This window comes from Ictalurus punctatus, chromosome 13 (assembly GCF_001660625.3).
Source record: "Ictalurus punctatus breed USDA103 chromosome 13, Coco_2.0, whole genome shotgun sequence".
NCBI lineage: Eukaryota > Metazoa > Chordata > Actinopteri > Siluriformes > Ictaluridae > Ictalurus > Ictalurus punctatus.
Genome location: NC_030428.2, coordinates 20,271,115 through 20,287,570, shown reverse-complemented (window position 1 = coordinate 20,287,570; position 16,456 = coordinate 20,271,115). Strand labels below are relative to the sequence as shown.

Here is a 16,456-nt window from a genome sequence, read left to right as displayed (position 1 = left end):
CTGGATAAACATTGTGTGTTTAATATTACCCATCATGATCACCATTGTCATCATCATTAACAATATTATCCATGTAATACTTGTCAAAAATCCCATGAGAATAGTTTTAAAAAGAAAACTACTCAACCTGTATAGCTTTTGTATCAGTCCTGGTCACTAAAAGAAAAATTATGCAGATACTGTAGTACAATCTGTAATCACTGGTTAGTCTATATTATGACGGTAATGTACTGTAATCTGGTGCTTGTGTATCTGCTGGATAGTATAAATTACCTCATATCATTAAATACCATCCATCCTTATATTACATCCATCCATTTTCCATAACACTTATCCTACACAGGGTCACAGGAGCCTATCCCAGGGAACTCTGGGCACAAGGCGGGGGATACCCTGGACAGGGTGCCAATCCATTGCAGGGCACAATCACACACCACTGACAATTTGGAAAGGCCAATCAGCCTACAACGCAGGTCTTTGGACTGGGGGAGTGAACTGGAGTACCCGGAGGAAAACCCTGAAGCATGGGGAGAACATGCAAACTCTGTGCACACAGGGCAGAAGCGGGATTCAAGCTCCCAACCCTGAAGGTGCGAGGTGAATGTGCTAACCATTAAGCCTCCATGCCTCCAGTCTTAGATTTTATATTAAATATTACAGTTCCAGAGATTTGAAAATGTATGGTTTATATTATTATTATAAGTTCATGTTTCATGTTTTAGTTGCCACATACAAGGAGCTATGGCACAATGGTATATTCATTGTGTAAACTGTTATACCTATGTATTGCTTGAATTATTACACTTTTACAATAAAAAACAAACAAACAAACAAACAAAAAACAATTAAAGCTAAATGAATGGCATTCATAAAAAATGACTTATTCTAATCAACAGTAATGTTGTTGATTGCAGTAGTCTGGAAAAATGACCACTGACAGTAAAAGGCCCTACAATGCTAACATCTATTGGCTTTTCATGAACTCTAGACATTTATTCATTCATTCCTTTATATTTAGTAACCTGGTCAGTGGTATCCTAACAATCAGCCAGCCAAGGACACCCCCCGAATGGGACATTAGTGTAGGGAAGCAGACATACACATTCATGTTTTGGGGCAATTTTAGTGAAGCTATTCTACCTACTGGAATGTTTTGGGGAGGTGGAAAGTAATTGGAGAACCTGGAGGAAACCCACAAGGACATAGGAGAACATGCACAGAACCGCCACACAGACGGTAACTCTGGAGTGGCAATGCCACAATGTCTCAAATATACAGTACCAGTCGGTACAGAAACACTCCCAATAATGTATAAATGTTCAGCGTTTACATCTTTACTGAGAGATGGAAGAAAAACTATTCCGTTATCCATGAATAAAGGCACGTATATCATTGGAATTTATATAACATAGTATATAACTGTGCTTATAATATAACACTAGAAATTATTTTATTGTAATCAAAGCAACTAAAAACAAATCAAATAGGCTTAATATACAGAGAAACTGTAATAAGGTTTTAGTTGCCGGGTCACTGCAGGAAGCGTGATGCTGTGATGACGTGTTTCCGGTTCTCGTGCTGTCGGTGGCGGGAGATTCCAGCATGGCCGTGCAACCAAAACAGAACTTGTCCATGGACAGTGCGTCCGAAACCGGGTTTCTAAACTTTTATTTTTCCATGCCCGAAAAACCGGACACTACGGTGAGGATATTTGATCGCAGTGATTATTACACCGTGCACGGAAAAGATGCTGCCTTTGCTGCAAAAGAAGTTTTCAAGACGAATGGCGTTATTAAGATGCTCGGTGCGGGTAGGTATAGTTAGCTAGCGGTCAAGGCTAAGCTGGGTAGAGAAATGTAAGTCTTAACGATAACTTTACTTAAGTAGCTTCCCGAAAGTTTCCCTGCAAACATATTCACATGATCTGTTTTGTTTTTGTCTAAAGCTCATTATGAGTGTGTTTATGTAGGTGATTAGCTCATTTAGCCGGCGCCGGCTAGACTTTTAGCTCTCAAAATGGTAATAGTTAGCAGGACATACACTATGGCCAAAAGTATTTGGACACCTGACCATCAAACCCATTTGTTGGCCTTCCCCGGAGTGTTGCCTGAAAGTTGGGAGCACACAATACATAAAAAGCAGCATTACACCTTCCTTTTACTGGATCTATTGTCTAGTATGACAATACCTCTGTACACAAAGCGAGCTCCATGAAGACATGGTGTGGAAGAACTGGAATAGCTTGCACAGAACCCTGACCTCAACCCCATGAACACATTCCAGATGAACTGGAACACTGACTGCATCCAGACTTCCTCGTCCAACATCAGTGCCTGAACTCATTATGGTGACCTAGCTACCATAACCTTATTACAATTTCTCTGTATATAACCCTGTTACATTTACGGTATTTGGTAGATGCCCTTATCCAGTGCGACTTACATTTATCGCATTTATACAGCCGAGCAATTAAGGGTTAAGGGCCTTGCCCAGTGGTAGCTTGGCTGGTGCTTGAACTCCTGACTTTCTGATCAGTAACCCAGAGCCTTCAACCACTGAGCCACAACTGCCAATCTCGACCTGCTACTTTCAGACTATAGCTTTTTAAAATACAAGCTACTCATAGTTTGAAGTAGTTAAGCTACAGTCAAGATACCCTTTAAAAAATGTACATGTACATCTTTAGATACACTGCAAGATTTTCCAAAGATGTGAAGTTACACATGATGCAAGCTCTGCAGGACATAAGATAATGCGGAGAGTGGAACAGCTCCTCAGAAAGTCTGCCTCGAGGATATGGGTGGAGCCGATTATCCCCGCGGCATCAACCTTCATCAAACCTGATTTAATCATGGAGAAGGAATGTTTAGTGATAATCATGGATGTCTCGTGGTGGCCGCACATAGAATGGAGGAGACCTGGAAGATCAAGGTTGAGAAGTACGGTTCCCCGTCTATCATCGACGCCATTCGTGCCTGGAAGGACACTGCCATTAATATTAAGCACTTACTCATCATCCTGTCGAGTAGGGGTTCTCTATATCAGGAGTTGGCCTGCGAGCACTGGGATTGATAAACAGGGATTTGGCCGATGTATGTCTGCTGACAATAGCAGGATCGTTGAAATGCTACGATCTCTATAAAAGAGAAACAAACTAAAGCGTTGGAGTTAACTAAAGGTATTCTCATTTCCAATTATGACCTGCCTAAAGTAGTGATTATCTTATATGGCGAAGCCACTAACCACCTCTATAGGGGTGTCTCAAGTCACAAAGGACCTACTATCTCCAAGGACAGAGGCTTGATAATGTGATGTAAAATAACAGACTACATTGAAGCTACTTAAACATTTTTTCAGTATGACATGATTGTGAATCAGGTTATGAATAACTATAATTTTGCATAAAGGAATGAATCACAATTTAAAAATAATTCACAGCAGTTATGAATTTGTAATGTGCACATTAGACTACATATCAATTTAACCTGACGATCATGTTCACCTCTATATGCGTCCTTAAATTTGCGCTTGAACTCTTGGATGTTGTGTTATCATTGGCGTATTGGACAAAGTATTTTAATCTTTGGTTTGCAAAGGTTACATATAAAGGTGTAAGGTTGTAATCGGTAATTGGTTTTCTCGTTTTCTTATCCATCGTGGATCATAATGATGAGGGTGTCGAACTTGAATAATTGATACTTCCAATAGGCCAATAATAATACATGCAACTATTTTCTCTTGCTGCTCCCTTAAACAAGATGTTGACGAATACAATCAGGTTATACCATTTAATATCATCTCGCCACCTCATGTCTAAAGTCCTGGAAACGCCACTGACCCAGATCATTTGCACTGCTAAAATATTTGTTTGTATTTAAGTTGATATTATTTTCATGGTTTTGTCAAGAACGTATGCTGGATAAGTTCAAGGTGCCCCCCGAAATAGTTTATTCTTTATGTGAAGTGGTCGATGCATACCTATATACCCTACAGTTGGGTTCATGCATATATTTGAATTGTTCTCCCATGTCCTTATGTTTTACATTGTTGGAGATGTTTGCTGTGGTCTGTAGTGTTAATCCTGAACTCCGGTTGTGTGAAACGCAGGCAGCAGGAGGCTTGAGAGTGTGGTGCTTAGTAAGATGAACTTCGAGGCGTTTGTGAGAGACCTGCTGCTGGTCAAGCAGTACCGTGTGGAGGTGTACAGGAATAAGGCCGGAGGCAAGAGCAGCAAAGATCACGACTGGCAGATAGCCTACAAGGTAAAGTTACACTGAAGTTTATCCAGACACTTGGGCAACTTTTATTATCTCCATGCCAGATCCCTATCTCCCTGCAGATTTCCCACTGAAGCTCAGCAGGGTTTGAGCCTGGCCAGTACCTGGATGGGAAACCTCCTGGGAAAAACTAATGTTCTGCTGGAAGTGGTATTAGTGAGGCCAGCAGGGGGTGCTCAACCTGTGGTCTGTGTGGGTCCTAATGCCCCAGTATAGTGATGGGGACACTACACTGTAAAAACAGCACCAACTTTTGGATGAGACATTAAACTCAAGTCTTGACACACTCTGGTCATTAAAATTCCCAGGACCCTTCTTGTAAAGAGTAGGGGTATAACCCTGGTGTCCTGACGAAATTCCCCCATTGGCCCTTATCTATCATGGCCCCCTAATAATCTCCAGCTCTGAATTGGCTACATCACAGTCTCCTCTCCACTAATAGTTGGTGTGTGCTGGGCATTCTGGTGCACTATGGCTGCCATCGCATCGTCCAGGTGGATGCTACACACTAGTGGAGGTTGAGGAGCCCCCCCCCACCCACCCACCCACCCGTACTATGTAAAGAGCTTTGAGAGTCTAGAAAAGCGCTATATAAATGTAACTGTAACTAACCTATCCACCTTCAGTACAGTTTTCTACTGGCATGTGAACCATTTTGCCATGTAACCTTACATTTAGTCTCGGTCAGGATTATATACACTCTGCAGATACAGTACTATTGATAGATACTGTGTAGATATGCAACACTTGTAGCATGTCTCCTTACACATGCATATTTTGTCAATTCTGAAATTTATTTCATAGTCAGATCTGTAACCTGTGATCGGTGTACAGTTTGTCTATTTTCACATCATTGAAGCCAGGCTCGGCCAAATCTACAGATGTATAGACATCTGAAGCCACCAGTTCAAATGGCGAAGTATCAGAGTGCACATAATACTCGGAACGAATGCAAAGACTGACAAAAAGCAGTGGAAAATAAACAAAGGTACTTTAATTAAAAAAGTAGCAGATCATAATCAGTTTGCTTATGATTCCCCAGCTAACAAGCAAATTATTTTACAAGAATGTCAGCGTAGTGATGATACAATTAAAGTTTTTTGTTTCAGAGGTCAACTGATCCCGATAACTGAGTTGGGCGGTACCTGCTGATAATTGGTTAATCAACCGCTAGTTTTTAAAATTTATTCTGAATGAAAACTTAACACTCAAGGTAAAATATTGCTGAACTTTGTTACAAAAATAAACAGTACTGCCTGTACCATGAAAATGTACTGTGCTTTTTTTTTTTTTTTTTTTTTTTTTAAAAATGAAATATATATATATATATATATAAATATTCGTGTGTGTGTGTGTATATATATATATATATATATATATATATATATATATATATATATATATATATATATATATATATATATATCAAAATACTATTACTATAGTATTACTATAGTACTAAATACTATATTAAAATACTATTAATAAATATTAAATAAAATGAAGGATATACATCCAAATTGAATCAAAAACACTTCAAATAACACAAAATTAGTCAGTGATAATTTATATTTCACCTCTAGATGCCGCTCTCATACTGTATAATGACAGCGGATCCTTCTCAGCCACTCCGCAACAGACCATCTTTCCAGCAAACGGTTATCCGTTCCAGTGCCGATTGATCTGTTTTTTCCGGTTTCTGTTTTATGAATTTCACACTTGATTATTTTGCCTCCGGTTTGGCACGATCAGCCATTTCAATCTCTCACACTTACTGTTCTTCTTTGCAGTAATGAATTGAAGTACATTTTTTCCAGTTACACATAAAACAATAATTAACATCCGTAGTTTCATTGTTTTACACACTTAAAATGTGTATAGTTACATTTGGGGTGATGCTGGGTTTATCGGCTACTGTTATGTAAACGTATTGTGGACAATTTAAGTACCTCGGCTTCTTCTTTAGGGTTTTTTTTTTTTTTTGTGACTGTTCACTCTGTTTTATTTCCATGTATCTGGATGTGTGTTTTAGGCGTCTCCGGGAAATTTGACCCAGTTTGAAGAGGTTCTGTTTGGTAGTGGAGGAGGTTTAGGGGAAGGGGCTGCTGGAGTGGTGGGGATCCGTGTTGGAACAGGAAGTGATGGACAACGTGTCGTGGGTGTTGGATATGTTGATGGCATACTCCGAAAGCTTGGTGTCTGCGAGTTTCCAGATAACGACCAGTTCTCCAATCTGGAAGCTCTCCTGGTTCAGATCGGGCCCAAAGAGTGTGTGCTTCCTGCCGGAGATACTGTGGGAGATCTGGGTAAACTTAGACAGGTATCTACAGTGGGAATCTTTGATTTTTTGTGTGTCAGTGACATTGTGTGAGCGACTCTCACAGCTGATCAGTTGCTTTTTTTCTGTTTTTTTTTTTCTTTTCGTTTGTTCATGCTTCAGGTGGTGCAACGTGGAGGCATTCTACTTTCAGACAGGAAGAAGGCAGAGTTTACAACCAAAGACATAGTTCAGGATCTGAACCGTTTACTGAAGGCTCGTAAGGGAGAGACAGTGTCTAGTGCTGCCCTCCCAGAGATGGAGAAACAGGTTAGTGGTGTAGACATTTTAACTTTTGAACACGAGAGTCTCAGGAATAAGCACTGTTTATATGCCAGACAAGGTGGGCTTTTCACTTTCAGTAGTAGGAAAAAACAGAGTTTATATTTATTTTTGCTAAAATGTTACAACCAAAATTAGAATTTTGAACAGTTATTTGTTCCTTCTCAGTAGACAGGTGATTAGTAAATAAAAATGCAATAAGTAAATAATACTAAAAAGTACAATGATCGATATTTTTCCCTATTGGATGTGCTGATGAATAGGAATTTTTTTTGTTTTGGTTTGGTTTGTTTTTCACACTTCATCAAGATCCTGAAATTTCAGCACTGCCAAGTCATAGATAAAAACGAGAAATGATAATAAGCTTATCTTTATGTGGGGGTTGTTTTCCCTCCGCAGATTGCTGTGTCCTGTTTGGCTGCTGTTATAAAGTATCTGGAGCTTCTTTCTGATGAGGCCAACTTCAGTTCATTCAAAATGACCACATTTGACCTCAGCCAGTACATGCGGCTCGACAACGCCGCTGTGCAGGCGCTCAACCTCTTCCAGGTGAACATATTAATAATATATTCATGTATAATATATGAATTGGTACTTTTGAAGCTAATGTACGTTTGCCTGTGCACATTGTTCAGTTAGGGCTAACTGTCTTATTCCTTACTATCTTGTCATATTCATGTTACCTTTCTGTGCTGTTAAATATTTGCTTTTTGCTTATTCTTTACTGTTCATGTTTGTAGTAATTAATTTGACACTGTGTGAACACCTTACCCAAGTGTGCATCCTAGTACTACAGTAACAAAGTGCCTGTGAAAATTTTGCCTTCCTCTTCTGTTGATTTTATGCCTCGGAACCACTGTAAAGGCAAACAATCTCTACGTTCTCAGAGCTAAACCGGTATTTATTTTATCTTTATTACAGAGGATAATAAATCTAATCTAGATAGTAATCTAGGCTAGATAGTTTGCTGATCCTATCTACTAACTGATAAGAGTGTTGTTATGGTCACGTTAGGGGCTTTTTCTGACCCAACAATAAACTAGTGTGAAAGCACCTTTAGTCTCTAGATGAAAAAAATACTCTTCGCCATCCACTTCTCAGTGATTGTCTTAAATATTAAAGCTCCAAATCATCTGCATTTCCAAAGTATTACTTTTAGAGAGTGTATTTTGAAACGCATTTGGTTTTGTTTGATGATTTTTGGCCGTTTTGATGAAATTAAAAGAGATGGTGGAATATCCTATATAAACCCAACTACAGTTTTAAAACAAATGTGTGCTAGGGTTTATCTTCAATGTTATAATTGTAAAATTCAATCCATTTATTTTACACTATTTGTCCTTTATTGTATCGTTGCTGTGTTTTGTCCGTTTCTTAATGCTTTTGATAGGTCCATATGTACATGGCCTCTTGACGTCTCAAGAGATATGACCGGTATGTGAATAAGGTTAATAACTTCGGCTCATTAGATTTTTGTCCCCTAGGCTTCCTCTGATGATCCAACAGGTACACACTCCCTGGCAGGACTTTTGAACAAGTGTCGAACACCTCAGGGCCAGCGACTGGTCAGCCAGTGGCTTAAACAGCCTCTGATGGACAAAAACAAGATCGAGGAAAGGTGAGAGCATTTTACCAGGTGTGATCCATCCTTCATTTATGAATGAATAAACAAGGATAAAAATCTCACTTTAGATTGGACAGGTTTATAATTTCCTGATTTAGAGAACTGAGTGGAGCGTCAGTATTACTGAATCAGAACTAGACGTGAGTATGACCTGGCATGAGTCTCAGCTATGGGCTGTAGTTAAAGTGTAATCAGCTCTTAATGAAGGAGCAAACCTCTTCAATCAGTCCTGCTGTTTGCTTATTTCAGACAATGCTGTGGTGGTGAGTTACTTCCACCTTGTGTTCATAAATGGTTTTACATTCCTGAAACGTCAGTCATGATTAGGGCTGAAATATGATCATGATTTTATATCTGTGAATCTAGTGACTGACTCTGCACTGTCTCATTGTGTTTAGCACTTTAAATGTACTGTAACTTAATAAGTCCTTGAGTATTTAAAGGAATAATTGTTATTACTGTAGACAGCCATATAGACAGTTAAAACATCTTGATGGGATACTTATGATTAATGCCCCAGAAGATTAAATAACAAAATCTAATGTCAGGAAATGGGCATACTATATCAAACCACACCAGTGTAGTTGATTCTGTTTAATTGATTAAAAAGGCCCAACATTTTCATCATGATTAATAGATCTGTTTCAAAATACACACACACAGAAATTTTGCAAGGTTTGAAGACATCCTTTCCAGGACAGATTAAGATTTTTAAAAAGAGATAAACATTTTATTATTTTTTTAATTATTATTTTTAAAGAGTTTTATTTTTTTTATTAAGAGTTATTAATGTATTGCTATTAGCCTATTCTCTCTCTCAGCTTAGGCTACATTCTTGCAGGCGAACACTGACCTCTAAGTTCAGTACATGTTTCTGCATTGTATTAACAAGGAATGAGCACTGATCCTTGGCTTTATAGTGTTGAGTTTTGTGACATTACTGGGATTTAAATCCTTTGTGTCAGAAGTGCAAATCATTTCTGCACTTGTATTTTGTCTCCTGTTTGCAAAACATTCTTTGCCTAGTTGAAACAAGTGATATATATTTACATTTACAGTATTTGGCAAATGGCCTTATCCAGAGGGGATTATCAAAGTGCTTTGTACATCAAAAACAGATCCTCAAGTCAGGGTCTAAGAATACCATCAAGCTTAAACCCTGTTAGAGAGGGGATGGTACAAGTCGGTACAGCAACAAAAACTGTACAAGTTGAGAATCTTGATTCATGTCTTCCTATACACAGTATAATTCATGTACCGCTACTTACAAAAAACTAAACGTAAACATATACCGTCCTGTGCCGTTTGATGTAAATTGGTAAACTCTTTGTCTGACTCAGGCTAGACCTTGTGGAAAGTTTTGTGGAGGACTCTGAGCTGAGACAGAGCTGCCAGGAGGACCTGCTGCGTCGGGTGCCTGACCTGAATCGCCTGGCTAAAAAATTCCAGCGGCAAAACGCGAACCTGCAGGACTGTTATCGTGTATACCAGGCTGTGGGTCAGCTGCCGGCACTGGTGCAGGCCCTAGAGAGACATGCTGGTACGACCCCAAGCCGCTTTTATCCAGTATTAGTCACACGAAGATGTCTTAAAACATTACTTTGTCAATGATATTTGGTATAGTGTTCTTACATCTAATGTTTATCATAGTCCAGGATATTTTATATAGATTTGGTATAATTTAAGTAACCCACTCCTCAGGTCTTTGTCTTGTGTAAGTAGATGTGACTACTAGTGTATTTAAAAAATTCAGTAATCTTTGTTTAACCACCTTTAGTAGTTAAAATTTGTATTGGAGATTTACGCATTTATACGTTTAGAAAACAACATTCTCCTTCCTTTCGCACCACTGACAGGCAAACATCAAGTCCTGCTGAATGCAGCATTCATTACACCTCTCAATGACCTTGTCTCTGACTTCTCCAAGTTTCAGGAGATGATTGAAACTACGCTGGACATGAACCAGGTCAGCTAGTTTTGTCCTATATCTCCACTGTCCTGTACAAGGTCTTTTTGTTCCCTCATGATTATTCTGTTAATGCTATTTGTGGTCCATTTATAGATTGAGCACCATGAATTTCTGGTAAAACCCTCCTTTGACCCCACACTGAGTGAACTGAGGGAGAGCATGGACCAGCTGGAGAAAAGCATGCAGGCAGCTCTAAACAGTGCGGCCCGAGAGCTTAGTAAGAAGGATTTGTGTGCCTTTTGGATAAAGATGTTTTTTTAAAACTTTTTTTTTTGCCTTCTCTTCCTGGTATCATACTAGACTAGTACTCAAATAATTCTATATAATTTAGATTTTCATGTCTTGTTTCAAATATCCAAATTGATATTCTTTGATCTGACGGAAAACAAGAGTAACTTTATAGTCTGTTTAAGTATGAATCTGTGGCATGGTGCTATCTACAGGCTGTTTAAGCATGAATGATAAGTAGTTTGCAGTAAAAGCTGGGTGCAGAGCCAGGTGAAAATAAAATAAATTAAAAGTTAGAATACAACAAAAACACAATTCATACTAAAAGATACTATGATTTAACAAGGTGCCAGTATTTAGGTGCCTGCCCATGGCATCCTATTAGGCACCTAATAATCCAAATAATAAAAAAAGCCACTACGATATACTCACTGCACATATAGTCAATAGAAAGCCATTGAGTCTATAAAATAGACAATAAAATGGGGTTACGTTTATTATGTTTAACTAAACTTTCATGATAACCATCACGAAGAAATGTAATTTTGTGTTCCTAAATCCAGCTCAGCTGGCTTTATTTTTCTGCAGTTTAAGATATAAATATGTAGAGTGGCTCTACTGTTAATGTAGCAGCTTAAAATTAAAAGCTTGTTAGTATTCAAATGCATCTAAATGCCACATTTTTTCAATGCCTATTTATAGCTCTCACTATTATTCTGCTATGCAAAATGAGTTCACAAATGCGTTTTTAATGCGTGTTTAAGTACTCGACTGCAAATGATTCAGAATGCCTTTCACTATTTATTTTTTTTACACATTTGTCTTTTTTTTGTGCTGTAGGTTTGGACGCAGGCAAGACGATAAAGCTGGAATCCAATGCACAGATAGGATACTTCTTCCGTGTCACCTGCAAAGAGGAGAAAACCCTGCGCAACAATAAGAAGTTCACGACCTTGGATGTGCAGAAGAACGGAGTGCGCTTCACCAGCAGGTGAGAGGATAATCCTGATAGAAATCAGTGTGATAGCATGACCTGCTTTTAGTGTGTGATAACAGAAAGCTGATGCTTTACTGCTTTGCAGTAAGCTGAGCTCATTGAATGAGGAGTACACCAAAAGCAGGGAAGAGTATGAGGAGGCTCAGAACGCCATTGTAAAAGAGATCATCAGCATCGCTGCTGGTAAGGAGCATCTCCGTCTTTAAGGCCTTTGATTAGTCTGAATTAGCACTGACGGTCATGTACTGATGTATTTGGTCTATAGGCTATGTAGACCCACTGCAGACACTGAATGACGTGATCGCACAGCTGGATGCAGTGGTGAGCTTTTCAGTCGTGTCCCATGCTGCCCCTGTGCCCTATGTGAGGCCTAGAATACTGGAGAAGGGTACCGGCAGGTTAGTCCTGAAGGGAGCGCGTCATCCTTGTGTGGAAGCCCAGGACGATGTGGCCTTCATCCCCAATGATGTGACCTTCACTAAAGGAAAGGAGATGTTCCACATCATTACAGGTACACTGCTGTTCACTTTTGTTGGAAAATTCAATTTCATGGTTATTTGGAGCTGAAGAGTAGGAGCAGCAGGCCATTACAGGGGTTGTGACATTACATAAGTCTTCCAAACATATCAAAGGCTTATAAAGGCTTTATAAGGCTCAAAGAAGTATGGATTAAAGTCACCATAATGGATTTCTGTTATATATTTCAGTGCCTTTATTCCAGTGTAACTACAATCTATATACATGAATGATTCACTTCAGGTGACGTGAACACATGGGATTTAGGGGAGTAGTTACAGATGTAACCAAACGTTATAAACGTAATAAATGTACTTTGTGGTTTGTATATTATATATTGAAAACTCTTGATTTGTTTCAGTACATCAGTTATAGTACTCCTTACTCTTCAATCAGAGCACTGTCATATAAAGTCTTAAATTTAAAGCAGAGGTCAGATCAAATGCCAGTTACTTTCACTTTACGCCGACTTTATATAGATGAACTTTGACCTGTGCAATCACAGGCCCCACACTTGTGACCCAGTAGAAACCAAGAAAACAGGGCTGTGGTCTCTTTGGTTTGTTGACAACAAAAAAGGAGCTTGTAATTATTAAGAAGACAATTTCCTTGCTTGGTACAGATCTGGGGGAAATGTAGCTGTTTCATCCACTGACAAATGCCAGTGTTGTATCGCTTTTTGTGGTATAATTCTATTTTTCTCTCTGCCTGCTATGTTATTCTTGTTCGCAGTTCTGGACTCTTTCATGCAGGGGTGTGTAGGGAAAAATGGGGATTTTACAGGCCACAGCCCAGTGCTATCTAAAACAATATAATATAACAATATAATATAATGACAAAACAGTCCCCTGACTTAAAACCCATAGAAAACCTGTGGGGTGAAGTGAAGAGGAGAGTTCACCAGCATGGTCCTCGAAATTTGAAGGATCTGGAGAGATTCTGTATGGAGGAATGATCTCAGATCCCTTTGCCATGTATACGCCAACCTCATCAGGCATTATAGGAGAAGACTCCGAGCTGTTATCTTGGCAAAGGGAGGTAGCACAAAGTATTGACTAAATGGTAAATGGTCTGCACTTATATAGTGCTTTTATCCAAAGTGCTTTACACTGTGTCCTATTCACACACACATACTCACACACCAATGATAGCAGAGCTGTCATGCAAGGCATTAACTTGCCATTGGGAGCAACTTGGGGTTCAGTGTCTTGCCCAAGATCATTTCGGCACGTGGAGTCATGTGGGCCGGGAATCGAACATCCAACCCTAGTGGACAACCCGCTCTACCACCTGAGCCACAACCGCCCTAGGGTGCCAATAATTGTTTGATAATCGTGAGAGCAGAGTATTTTTATGAATTATTTTAACAAAAGATTAAACAATGGACAATTTTTCACAGCCTTCTTTGCTCATATTTACCAAGGGTGCCAATATTAGTAGAGGTGTGTGTGTGTGTGTGTGTACATACTGTGTAATGGAGAATCTCCTACACCTAAACTTTAATTAAAAAAAGTCAACTTCAGTCTCAAAAGATATTAGAAGTGTGTATTCACATTCACACTTCATATTTGGTGTACCCTGTCTGCATAACATGTTTAACACACTGCTTTTCTGCTTGTCCCTGTAGGTCCAAATATGGGTGGGAAATCCACCTACATCCGTCAGGTGGGTGTGATCGTGCTGATGGCGCAGGTCGGCTGCTTTGTGCCATGTGATGAAGCGGAGGTGAGTGTAGTGGACAGTGTGCTGGCCCGTGTTGGTGCAGGGGACAGCCAGATTAAAGGAGTTTCCACATTTATGGCTGAGATGCTTGAGACTGCCGCTATCTTACGGTCAGTATTTATGACCTCTTGGCATTATTATTATTATTATTATTATTATTAACCACTTACAGCGCAGTGTTTTACATGTATCCCATTAAAACTTTATAGACTTATAGACGAATATTGAAATTACGTATTGCCATGTTCTTATTAGCAAATGTCTCAACCCTGATCTTCATTTTTAAACCTCAGTTCAGCCACTGAGAACTCTCTGATCATAATTGATGAACTGGGAAGAGGGACTTCTACATATGATGGCTTTGGCTTGGCTTGGGCCATCTCTGAGTACATTGCTACTCGCCTGAAGTCCTTCTGCGTGTTTGCCACTCACTTCCATGAGCTGACTGCTTTAGCACAGCAAGTACCTACCGTGAACAACCTCCATGTCACTGCACTGACCACAGACAACACTCTCACCATGCTCTACAGGGTGAAAACAGGTCAGTCACGTTTGATCGTATTAGGCTCAAAGGTGAAAGTGGTTTGCGCGGTCATGTTTAATATTGAAATGAAACCTACACTTTATTGATTAAAGCTGGTTTTAGCCTGTGATTACTGCTGTCTTTTTATCAAGATAACTCCTCACACTGTACTTTAGAAAACTTCTATAACAGACTGTGTAGTGTTCGCCCTGTTAGATTATACTATGAAAAGCCTGTAATGGTAGTCCATTAGCATGTTTTGTTTATAGTTTGCCAGTACCATATTTATGGCTGTCCTGAGTTTCATGTCATCCTATGCCGTTCTTCTATTAGTGTTGTGTTTTTTGTTTTTTTTGTTTTTTTTTTGCTTTTACAAAAGCATCAGAGCAGTGCTCACACTCTGAGATTTTAATAAGAACATTTCTGATACTGTCAAATCTTCACTGTCAGATGTGTTTGGTCACAGTAGCACTAAACTGGAAGCTCGTCACATTGTGTTCTAAGGCTGCTGATCTTAGCTCAAGGCGGAAGAATTCTTTTGTATAGAGTGTGCTTTTTGTCTGCGACAGCAAAATCAGGCTGAAAATTGCACAGATTAATGATGTTCGTGGACGTCCACAGCAGTTCCAGTCTTTTTTAATTTGTTCATAAGTTTGGCAGTAGTGTCGTGTGTGATGTGCTTGGCATGTTTCCTGTTCACGTCCATCGCAACCTTGCAACGGCTTCCGGAACGAGCCATGAGAATGAGTTCTTCTTTTGTCAAATTTTGTCAAACAATGTATGGAGGCTTTTGGGACACCCTGTAGTATTTTATAGTAGTATTTTTACTATTCTTACTGTTCTTGAAAAACGCCTTACAGATAAACAAAAAACAAAGGTGTAACTATAACAGCAAAATATAGAGAATTTGGTGCTTTTGTTGCCATCTAATTCAAATTGTGGAGTTTTTGTATGATTTGTATCAATTCAGCACAAATTATACAGCCCTAATGTATATTGTAAAGGCAATAAAGTATCACATGACACATTACAAAATCCTTTTTGTCTTTGACTCATGTATCTTGTGTATTTAATATCCGGATGTGCCTTCTGATCAGGTGTGTGTGACCAGAGCTTTGGGATTCATGTGGCTGAGATGGCTAACTTCCCCAAACATGTCATTGCTTATGCTCGGGAAAAGGCTTTGGAGCTTGAGGAGTTTCAGGATATCTCCGGAGTTGACGAGGATACTGGACCTGAAGCTAAAAAGCGCTGCTTGGAGAGAAACGTGAGGCAATCAGAGTGTGCATGTGTTGTTTTTTTTTTTTTTTTTTTTTTTTTTTTTTTTTTAAATTATTATTTTATTGTACATTCTCTGTAATTTCTTCGATGATCTTCAAAACCTCAAACGCATGTCCTGTTTTTCCCTCTTGTTGATTAACCCATAGGATGGTGAGAAGATCATTGAGGATTTCCTGAGAAAGGTGAAGGCTCTGCCTTTCCAGGACATGACTGATGATGCTATCAAAGCGGAGCTGCACAAATTGAAGGCTGAGGTGGTCTCCCACAACAATGCCTTTGTTAATAAGATCGTTTCACATACTGAGAATGTGAAAACTACATTGGAATAAGGCTTGCTGTGAAATGTTTCACCATCCATGTGTATAATACTCTAAAAAGAACTTTTTAGTTCTTTCAATTTGTTTCAGATTTGTGTCCTTTTGTGTTTCAGTGTTTTTCTTAGTAAAGATATACTGTATTCTGCCTATTTGTTTTGGTTGCTTCCTTCAAACAGTGTCTATACCAGAATGTTCTGGGGTATTTTTATGTGAGGAAGATTTTGGTTGTCTTGGAAGATGGTTTAGTTTATGATCACTCCAACAGTGCTGCATTGTAGAGAAAAATAAATCAAGCAAATTTTGCCATCTAGTGGGAGAATCATATATCAGTTTATATATATATATATATATATATATACACACACACACACACACACACACACACACACACACACACACACAC

The 16,456-nt window shown here is 39.0% G+C and overlaps 1 protein-coding gene across 1 annotated transcript; it reads left to right on the top strand.

Moving 5' to 3' along the window:
- Positions 1–1,537: 1,537 nt before the first annotated feature.
- On the top strand, positions 1,538–16,198 carry msh2 (mutS homolog 2 (E. coli)). The gene is made up of 16 exons (XM_017484465.3): positions 1,538–1,810; positions 4,108–4,262; positions 6,310–6,597; positions 6,718–6,864; positions 7,276–7,425; positions 8,361–8,494; positions 9,841–10,040; positions 10,357–10,466; positions 10,563–10,686; positions 11,538–11,688; positions 11,780–11,877; positions 11,960–12,205; positions 13,838–14,042; positions 14,226–14,473; positions 15,553–15,722; positions 15,883–16,198. Exons 1-16 carry the CDS (start codon positions 1,603–1,605, stop codon positions 16,063–16,065), a joined length of 2,817 nt encoding a protein of 938 aa, XP_017339954.1. The 5' UTR covers positions 1,538–1,602; the 3' UTR covers positions 16,066–16,198.
- The last annotated feature ends 258 nt before the right edge of the window (positions 16,199–16,456 follow it).